At 55.3% G+C, this 10,048-nt stretch overlaps 1 protein-coding gene and 1 long non-coding RNA gene across 2 annotated transcripts; both read right to left on the minus strand.

The window, feature by feature from the left end:
* Window positions 1-4,208: 4,208 nt before the first annotated feature.
* LOC142598594 (SUN domain-containing protein 3-like) lies at window positions 4,209-7,373 on the minus strand. The gene is made up of 6 exons (XM_075737568.1): window positions 7,346-7,373; window positions 7,092-7,207; window positions 6,271-6,438; window positions 5,815-5,901; window positions 5,095-5,219; window positions 4,209-4,350 (listed from the first exon to the last, which is right to left on the minus strand). The coding sequence occupies exons 1-6, from the start codon at window positions 7,371-7,373 to the stop codon at window positions 4,209-4,211; spliced, it is 666 nt and encodes a 221-aa protein (XP_075593683.1).
* Window positions 7,374-7,609: 236 nt separating this feature from the next.
* On the minus strand, window positions 7,610-8,841 carry LOC142598697 (uncharacterized). The gene is made up of 3 exons (XR_012832713.1): window positions 8,802-8,841; window positions 8,060-8,100; window positions 7,610-7,795 (listed from the first exon to the last, which is right to left on the minus strand). It is a non-coding gene; the product is annotated as an uncharacterized LOC142598697 (long non-coding RNA).
* Between the last annotated feature and the right edge of the window lie 1,207 nt (window positions 8,842-10,048).

Raw genomic sequence — 10,048 nt, forward strand, 5'->3', positions numbered from 1 at the left:
AGAACCGGGGGTGGGGCTGTGTTTGAAACTGAAGAATCTGCGCTAGACGATTCTGAAGGCTTATCTTTGATACCTGTTGGACCTGTAAGTTTAATGCTCCAAAAGCAAAGCGTGCCCAGTCACTTAAAAGATGTACCTGCCAGGTAGTATTTTCTAGGACAAATTGGTGTCTTTTAAGATTACATCAGGGGTAAAAATATTCTCAAACATTAACGCAGTTAGCTGTGCAGCAGTATAATAATTGGGAGTTTGGACTCCATTAATCGCCCAATCGAGACGAGCCTTTGGATTACTTCCCGCTTCTCTCCGCGATCGCCGGGAAGGTGCTATAAAATTACAAACACGAGACGGACACAAAGAAGGGATAGCTAATCCACGCCTCAGGCCGGCATGCTATTCCTGTGTTAAGTAAGAGTAAAAGTTTCCATTGGAGCATCCCCATGCTAGTCCCAACGGGGCTGGATATATGCTAGTTTTACAGGTATATTGAGCCATACAATTTATAGCATATGTAATAGGTTTGGTGTTTCAAGGCGTCCCTTGTAGGGGATAATGAGGAAAGGGTACTCCACACTGTTCTTGTTTAAAAAAAACTGCGACTTCTGGGAAGAGTGATATTACAAGTTTTGTTGCTATTTTGCCATCCCTTTGAAGGATATCCCCAGCATGTGCACAGCTCTCGAATTAGAGTTCTGAGACTATCAATAAACCAAGTTTCAGGAGGATCTCCTGGCCCCGAATCACAAGTGATTCTCTTAGAACAACTACAAAGGGGGTTTTCAACTTCCCTGATAGGTGGATCAAATTTGGGCTCTACAAAAACTTCTCCCACTTGGTTTCCTGACCAAGCCCACATCCAATTAGTTCTATCTCAAGAGGCTGTATGAGTCTTATTCGGGAGGAGGATACAGCATTCTGGGTCCCAGCGAGTAGAATAGTTTGCTTCGCAGAAAGCAGGTTTTGCCAATGGATCAAACAGAGGATCCCATGGATAATAATAATAACAGGAGGTTTTCTTGGTGAATTTTTTGAAAGTGACACTTCCAGCAGGTATGTTCCCTTTGGCGCTAGCAAATCAGGAGTTTGATCTATCTATCGGAGAAGGAATAGAGACATTAAAGGATGGTCTAGTAGCTTTACACACCACTGTTGAATGTAACTTTGCCTTTTTGGCTTGTTTTGGAGGTTTACTCCAAACGTCATATATATCAGACCTTATCATTGGCTGTTGTCAAAAATGCAGCCCGTTATTCTTGACGGTCCAGTTGGGTGACAGGAACGTTACAGACGTGGCATTAGTCGTATCAAAGACAAACGACAGATTTACAGGTGACATAAAAAACCTTAAACCTTCTTCGCCTGATCTAGGTAAAGTAAGACACAGACCTTCATTTCGGTAAGCCCACGTTCTAACAAAACCTTGAACTAATTCCCAAGCCAGATGTGGGGTATTTTGGCTTGTGATTCCCCTAACACATAGGGAGAGACAAAGAACATAGGACCAGACCCACAACTGCCGGTGTTGAGCAGAATTGACAAGCATGGTTGGGCCATGTAGATCTCTGTATCACACAGATTACGAGTACAAATTCCCAAAAATAGCACCAGCTTCGACCTTCTGAGGTGGAGGATGTTTCTGGTAGGTACGCCTCTAAGGAAGAACAAAGGAAAAGATCCCGATTCTTTCAAATCGGTGGTTAAAAGGATGGGACAATCCATCCGCTATTAATCTTGTGTTCCTTTCCGTCGGCATCAGCAGCTATCCACGAAGAGGTGTTCCGTGGAGTTTTAAGGGTCAGAGGCACCTCCCCCGCTCTTGGGAGGTCCACCAGAACAGGTCGTCCTGGATAGTGCAAGGGCTTTACAGGGTCCTTTTTCTCCCTCTTTCCAGGGAGCAAGGAGGGGGGTGTTGGACTGAAAGCAGTAAGTTTAGGGCATCCATTTATCCCCCATCGACCATTTACTCTGGCAATGGCATGCGGGAGTCCTGCGGACCACCCAGGGTCGCCAGGCCTCAGGATGCGTTTTAGGAGTCCATTGGTCTTTTCTACTATCTCTCCCGTTAGCTTGGGGATAGTAGGGGGTATGGAATGTCCACCGTATTCCCTCAGCTTTTGCCCACTCCTGGACCACCCCGGCAGTAAAGTGGCTGCCCTTGTCCGATTGAATCGATTTAGGTTTAGGTAAAAAGCTAAACCGCAACTTTAACCCTTTTACTGTATTTTCCCCAGTCGCCCCTGCTACTGCTTCGGCCTGAACAAGTCCCGATATTACTTCCACCCCAACAAGCACATACTGTTTCCCTTCTGATTTCTTGAAAGGCCCTAGGTAATTGACCTGCCAGGTTTCCCACAGTGCTTTCCCATCCCTCAGATGGAGTGCAGGATCTTGTAAGGGGTGCTTTTCCGGTCTGGTACGGCATAGGCCGCAGGCAGAAATTACGGCGCTACAGAGTTTTCGGGGAACAGGCCATCCTCGGCTCCCAGCCTCCTCAAGAAGATCTTGAATATCTCCTCCCACTTTTTCCTTTGCCAGACGGGCACCCGGTTTACTTTCCACTGCTTTTGTTCCCAAAAGGAGAGCCACTCGGTGCACCCCTTGAATACGGCACAAGAATCAGTGCAGATGTGTACGGCGTCCATCCTGCCCGCCTCTCTCCTTACCACACCCCAAACTGCTATCAGTTCCCCCAGCTGAGCCCTCCCTTCTCCTTCTGTTGCAATTGGCTCCCCAGAATCAACCTGGAGAGCAGCTGCTGGGCATTTCCACACTTTCCCCTCCCTCCTCCAAGAGGCGTCAGTAAAGCACACATTTTTCAGGTGGGATTCAAATGAGGGGGCTTCCTTTATGTAGGAAGAAGGGGTTTCCTCATCAGGGCCTGGATGACTTTCCCTGTATTTGGAGCATTCTGGGTGCTCCCTCCTCCACTGGCTCACTGTGACTGGAACGCTCTAGCTGGGCATACCACTTCCTGACCGTTTCCCATTGGGCAGCTGCCACAGGGGGTGGGGTGCCTGCCAGTACGGCTGTTAGGACCTTAAAGGGCCCTCGCAGGATTATGGATTCTTGCCCTATCATTCTTTCAGCCTCCTGCAAGGCTAGACTGACCACAAAAAGACCCTTTGCTTCCCAGACCGAGTATCGCTTTCCTGCATCTTTAAAGCCGCGTGAATCAAACGCAATGGGGCGGGGCGGACCCTCCGGTCCACGCTGCCACACGTGTGTAGACGCCCCATGAATTGCAAAACCCCATTCAATTTGGAGCGCATCTGTCGGGTGTATTGGACCCAAAGCTTGATATGTTCCTGCTTCAAACACTGGTAATATTAGGGCTTCCTCATGAGTAGGAGTCCAATCCCAGGCAGCTTTTTTGCGCGTTAAATCATACAGGGCACGAGCTGTGATAGAAAAAGCCAGAATATGTTTCCTCCAGAATACCAGCAAGCCTAGGATATGTTGCAGTTCCCTTTTGTCCTCTGGGATTTTTAGCTGTTCTAAAGTAGCCAAGGTTTCGGGGGGAATACACATCGCTCCTCCTTGCCACCATATAGCTAAGAACTTCACCTCGGGGGGGAGGGGACTTGTATCTTTTCTGCTGGAACCTGAAGTTCTCCACTTTCCAGGAGAGTGATTATTTTCTTTTGGGTTTCTTTAGCTCTCCTCAGCTATTAGCTGTTTATCATCAAATACCCCACAACTGCCCCAAACCGCTTCAGACACTGCCTCAGCCACAGACACCCACGGCAACTGCCTGCCTCCACACCCCCTGCTGTGTTGGATCTGACTGAGAGGGAGGTAATTTTCCCCAAAGCATCTCCCACGGTGCTGTGCTTTGTGTTGGTAGCTAGCAAGGTGTTGATAACACACCAGTGTTTTGGCTACTACTGAGCAGTGCTGCCACAGCATCAAGGCTGTCTCTCCCACATTCCCCCCCCTGCTCCACCCCCCACCCCACCCCCACTAGACTGTGGATGGGCAAGATCTTGCGAGGGGATGTAGCCAGGAACGCTGACCCACACTGACCAGAGGGATATTCCTGCCTCCAAACCGGGCAAGAGCCAGGTCTGAGGCAGAGCCATTGCGTGGTGTGCACAGGCAGAAGGGAAAGCAGCAGCTACCTCCCTCCGACCCGTCAGCGGACATTCATTGACAAGGTCGCACACTTGTTCCACAGTCACAGGCGTCTTTATTCTCTTTCCTGCTTTATCTCAAAAGAGCTGGGATCTCGCTGGGCGGCTCCCAAAGGCGGCCGCCAGCTTTGGTGGCAGGACCCAGTCAAGGATGTCCCTCTTCAGCACAACCACGATGAGGATGGCGATCTGGAGGAAGGCGAGGAACAGAAGAAGTCTCCTGGGGGACAGGAGAGGGGTCAGGCAGAGCAGGGGCCAAATTTCTCTCCGCTCTTTCCAGACACCCTCTTCAAATGCCACCGTGGGACCATGCACCGTGCCGGGCACAACACTCCCCGCTCAGGACTGGAGTGAGGGGCCCGGGCATCTCTCTCAGCTCTACTGTCCGTCTCCCCAGTGGGCCCCCAAATGCCCCCTTATGCACCCTCCCACCCCCAAGCTAGGAAGAAAAGACATACTGAAACATTTCATCCCGGAGAAGTCCCAAGCTGCCTAATGCCCTTGGGACCACTGGCATGGGCACCCCACTGCCTACGAAGAGCGAGCACCGGGCCTTGCAGCCAGACCTGATTCGCTCCTCTCCTCTGGCAGCGGGAGAGCTTTCCCGGGCCTGCGATTCTGCTTTCTGCCAGTGACACTGGAGCTTTGGTGAGCGAGCCTGGGCTGCGGAAGCTTGAGCTGAACCATCGGGCTGCTTGTCCTTCAAGCCCCATTCCCCTTCCCTGTGTCCCTTGCAGCCTGTCCCACCTAGGTGTTTTCCATCCCTTATCCTCCTGCCAAGGGTGCAAAGTCCCTTGGACCACGAGCATCCTCCTCCTGAGAGAGAAAGCTCCCTTCCCCACTAGAGGCACAAGACCCTGGAAGCTCCCTGGAAGATCTCTCCCAAGGAACACGCGCACACGTCAAGCTGCCAAACATCTCCTTTTTCTTTTATTTTTCTTCCTAAAGGAGCTCTTGGGCCTGCGGGCGGTCGTTGTGGCTCGCCGTCTTCCCGTGAACCTGTACTCGGTACACACAGGTGTACTCTGGGTTTCCCCAGTTGCTGTGCACCTGGAATGTGATGGAGCGAAAGGTCCTGGGAAGCTCCGTCTGTAAAGAAATGGGGGGAGCCATCATGACGCAGGTGGCAAGAGCCTCAGCACATCGCCGGCGCCCCCTCTGCCCGCGCTCCCCCTGCTGAGGACCATACGGCAGCCCCGGCAAAGGAGGAAGCCAGGGCAACCAGACCCCTCTTTGCCAGGGCCATGGAGGCACCCTCTGTGCCTAGAAAGCAAAGCTCTGGCCTCCGAGGCTTGCTGAGGGGAGCTGTGGAAAGCGGAGGCGTTTTGCTGCCTGGGCTGCTCTGGGACACGGGAAGAGTCCCGCTGAGGGGGAAGACCTCTGCCGTCCTCCCTCCTGCTGTCTCCCCTGAGGGGGACTGTTTCCCTTCCTCCACCCCTTCCCACCGCTGCTTTCTCTACGCTCGCTACGTGGAGGAAAAGGAAAGCCCTTGCAAAGGTGGGTCAGCTGCCTCAGCCAGCAGAGCAAAGCCCCATTTGCTCTCCCCTTGCTGTCCTCCCCGCAGGAGCAAGCAGCGTGGGAGAGCAGAGGCTGGCTGGGGTGACCCTCTGCACTCTTTCCCCCCAAGGGCTTGCGGACAACCCTGCCTTCTTCCCGGGCATCCTGCCCACAGCTCTTGCGGTACCTGCACATGGAACGTCTGAGCGATCTCCTTGTGCACGTCGTAGGTGAACGTCCCCAGGAGCGTTTCTGCCATTGCCTCATCCACTCCCTCAAAGACAAGAGACAAAGGGAGCCGGTCAGGCTCGAGCAGGGCGTCGGCAAAAGGGCATGCCGAGGCTGAACCCGGGAACCCTTCCCCACCTCCCTCGGCTCTAGCGGTAGTCTAGCACAGCTTAGGCTGACTCGGGGTCAGGGGGCGTTGAGCAGACATGCTCCAGGAACCTTGGCCACAAAGCAGAGAAGAAGCCCCCAGAGGCGCAGAACCCCACGAGCCCCCAGTGCCCCCCCAGGGGATGCGGTGCTCTGCAGCAGCCGGCCCCAGACAGCTGTCTGAGAGTAAGCGCCGTGAGCAGCACGGCTCTGGCACAGCTTTTCCCTGGGGCTGGGCCCCGCCAAGAAGCGCAAGGCAAAGACTTACGGAGACAGCAAACTCTTTGGGGGCGCTGCTGACTTCCCCGGAAGGAGAGACTGCCTTGGAGATATGCCAGATGGTGAAAGCCGTTGGCCAGATTGGCTCAGGCAGACGGATGACCACGTGGCCTCGAGATCCTTGGAAAGCCCAGCAGCTGCCTGGGGCAATACGGAGCTGAAACCAGAAAGCCATGACCATGAGCGGCAAGGCAGCCAAAGAGCCAACGGAGCTGCCTGTTTGGCCAGAAGCAGAAACCTTGCCTTGCCTGTGGGCTGCAATCCTGCTCGTAAATGGGTCCGAGTCGATGGGCAGCCGGGCAATACGGAAGGGCTCCTCCAAAACCTCTGGGCTCCACCACCAGGGCAGGGCAGGTCTCCCTAGTGCACCTCACCCCATCGCCCTTCAAAGACTGCCCTGCAGCTGCGGCTCCAGTGCAGACTTGGACCCTGCTTCAGACTTGGTCATGCAGGTTTAGGTCCAGGGGCCCGGAGGAGCATCTCTCGCTGCTTCTGTGGCTCAGCACCCCCCACCGCTCCCACCCACTCTGGAAAGGGACTCTCCGAGTTGCGGTTTGGCAGTGGGACCGCCAAGGACAAAGTTCCTCGGCTAACTGCAACCAAGGCTGGTGGGCAGGTCACAGCAGCTGGGTTCAGCACGGTCCCCCTCCTGATGGGAGGGCAGTGCCGTCAGGAATCGCAGGGGTCAGGAGTGCGGTGCAGACTGCAGGGCTGAGCGGTGTGGCCGGGCTGAAGGGAAGTGCTGTGCACTTGGTCCGCCAATCCGAAAGCAAGGAGGTGAACCGCAAGTCAGGACTTCCCTTGTGATACCTGCAAGATTGTCTCTGGAGGGTTTGCAGAAGAGAAGGCGAATGGAAAAAGCCACCAGGTCTTCTTGCCTTGCCCACCATAACTCTTGGATGTCCTCTTCTCATCAATGGTGGCACCTGACACGAAGGCGGACAGAGATTAGGAGTTGGAGCAGTGCATTAGGATGCATTTCTCAGGCTTGAAAGCAGATCTTGGCAGACTGTGGGGGAGTGCCGTCCACAAACCGAGGGCAGCGAGACTTTCTCTCTTCATACCTAGGGCTTCCAGAGCCCAGTCACGCATCTGGGGGTAGCTGTCAAGGGCCTTCTCAATTGCCGCCTGGGCCAACCGCAGAATTTCCTGGGAAAGAATTGCAAAGGGAGAGATGGCAGTGACCACCACCACACGCACGGACCGTTCTGCATAAACCCCCAGTCCTAGCACAGAGCCAAGGAGCACCTCCGCGTCACAAAACACAAGGCAAGACCTGTCAGAAAAGGTGCTGACTTTGAGAGTGCCAAGAGGACGCCGCAGGAGGGAGCCCGGAAAGGGAGCCAGGTCTCTCATCTACCCCCAGCACCCTTACCTCTCTCTTCTCCTCTTGGACACCATGGTCTTCAAGGACCTCGCTCACTGCCTGCACTATGTTCCCCTTTGCATCAGACACCTGAGCCACCGTCTCCTTGAGCTCCCGCATCTTCAGCTCCAGCCAAGCCTGTGAGTTCCTGGAGGCAAAGAGAAAGCAGCTCTTGTCCAGCAGCTGCCCAGCCTCTGCAGGCAGGCTCCCAACGCCACGCAGAGAAGGGTCCCGTGGGCTTGGGTCCCTCCCCATCCCCCAGAGCCTTTCTGTCCTCTGGTTTACAAAGGGCTCCCTTCCACCACCGCGAGTAGTAGACGGGGAAGGTCAGGAGCCCCGGGCGTGAAGCGAGTGCACGCAGGCAGCACGATGGCTCCACAGAGTGCGGTCCTTGGCGAGAAAGCACTCTTACCTCAGAGACCGCAGCTCCGCTTCCGGAAGCCCTGGCGCCTCCTGCAAGATCAAGAGGGGGTGGGATGCACTCCGTAAGTAGCTCGTTTACTGCCAAAACTGACACTTGGCAGAGGCACTCCGCTGGAGCAAGCACGAGCAGCACTGCCAGAGCTTCCCAAAGGAGACTCCCCTAGGGAGAGCTGGCAGAATTTCCTGCTGCTTCAAGTCACTTTGGAGACACCGCGACCCAAAGCTTGGGCTCTTTGACCAGCCATGTTCGGCAGAGCATCCTTCGGGTCTCCGTCTGACCCCCGAGGCTATCCAAGAGGGATGCAGGCAGCAAAAGCACCTCTGCCAAAGTGCTCCACACTTCACCCTGCCATTCTGCCAAGGTCCCTCCAGGAGAACCGGCTCCATGTTGAACCCCATCAAGGCACAGAGGAGTTTGGAGGACAAAGAGACGTGCCCCTCCCCCCTGCCTCTGCCCCCCTCCCACCACGCCTTTTCTGCCTCAGTGGTGACGGGCATAAAAATGTGCCCCGTGTCCCCAGGGGAGGCAGGAGGGCAGAAGCACAGCCTTTGCAGGCCTTGGCTTTCCCACAGCAAGAGGCACTTACCCACCGCACTCCCTCTCCCCACACCGTGGAGATCCAGCAGTAGACAATAGCTGTGGATCACATTGTCAAGAGATGGTTATTTTCCTCAGGAGCTGGTCCCTCTCCCCAGGACTGAGGGGACCGTTTTTGGTCAGGGGTACTCACCAGACAGGATGGGAAACAGCAGGAACAGGAGCCTCAGGACCTGCCTGCCCTTCTGCTGGGTGTTGCAGTCTCTGTAACAGGGAACGCTGTTGTTACCAAAGCCCAAGGTTGGCACACCTATTTACCAGGGGTCCCTTTAGGAGCTCACTTGCCACCAGGAGGAACCTGGTGCTCAGCACAGCTGCAAGCCCCAGGGCCCAGAGCCTCTGCGAAGGTCTGGCCCGTTGAACACCACCCCTGGGACACAAACACCTCTGGCCTGACACGGCGAGGGGCAGCAGCATGGCCCCACCCAGCTCTCCCCAGAGAAGGGGCAGGGCCGTGCCCCCGGAGTGGAGGGGTTGCTGGGCTGCCGGGCTGGAGGGCACTAGTGCAGACGGCCCCTATGCTCTGGGTCTGCCTGCTCTGCCGGGAAGCCAGGCAGCACACAAGGCTTCTGGCCGGATCCCTCCCTGCTTTCTGGGCCCCACTGCACCCACCTGCCCATCCTGGCTGAGATCCCTGCAATAGCAGCACACTGGCCAGGAGGAGGGAAAAGCCTGCTCTTCTCCCGAGACCCAGGCACCTCTTCTCCAGGCATCCGCTTGCTGCTGAAAGCGCTCTGCTTCGCGCTGCTGCCCACCTCCGCAGCGTGGGGTTTTACGGAGGGCAGCAGGTTATGACCTCACAAGAGCCGGCTGGTGATGCCCATGATGACCTCAGAGGGGCGACCCAGGAGGGGGTGTTTATCAGGGAGTGTAGTGACAGGACAAGGGGTAACGGGTTTAAGCTGAAGGAGGGTCGATTTAGATTAGATGTTAGAAAGAAATTCTTTACTGTTAGAGTGGTGAGGCACTGGAACAGGTTGCCCAGAGAGGTTGTGGATGCCCCATCCCTGGGCGTGTTTAAGACCAGGCTGGATGAGGCTCTGGGCAACGTGGTCTAGTGGAGGGTGTCCCTGCCCACAGCAGGGGGGTTGGAACTAGATGATCTTTAAGGTCCCTTCCAACCCAAACCATTCTATGGTTCTATGATTCTCAGATACGGTTGGCTTTCTGGGCTGCAAGCGCAAGCGAATTGACCAGGGCCAGTTCTGCCCCTCCTGCTACGACCCTGCCCTTTTGACAGCCCCCGCCAATAAAGTCTTTTCTATCTCCACCTCCATGTGCTCACCGTGGGTGCGTACATTGGGGCACAGGGAGAGGGTCTTGCCCTGCGTGCTGCTCCGCGCAGCCTCTCCAGGCCAGGCCCAGTCTCATCTGCAAGGC

The sequence above is a fragment of the Balearica regulorum genome, chromosome 29 (genome assembly GCF_011004875.1).
Source record: "Balearica regulorum gibbericeps isolate bBalReg1 chromosome 29, bBalReg1.pri, whole genome shotgun sequence".
Taxonomy (NCBI): domain Eukaryota; kingdom Metazoa; phylum Chordata; class Aves; order Gruiformes; family Gruidae; genus Balearica; species Balearica regulorum.

What these genes read in the sequence shown, in the direction of transcription:
- LOC142598594 (XM_075737568.1), bottom strand. Translation starts at nt 7,373, where the DNA reads ATGCGTGACTGGGCTCTGGAAGCCCTAG. An exon ending in CCAAAGAGTTTGCTGTCTCC is followed by an intron (nt 5,902 to 6,270) that starts GTAAGTCTTTGC and finishes CTTGTCTTTGAG; the next exon opens with GGAGTGGATGAGGCAATGGC. An exon ending in CTCAGACGTTCCATGTGCAG is followed by an intron (nt 5,220 to 5,814) that starts GTACCGCAAGAG and finishes ATTTCTTTACAG; the next exon opens with ACGGAGCTTCCCAGGACCTT.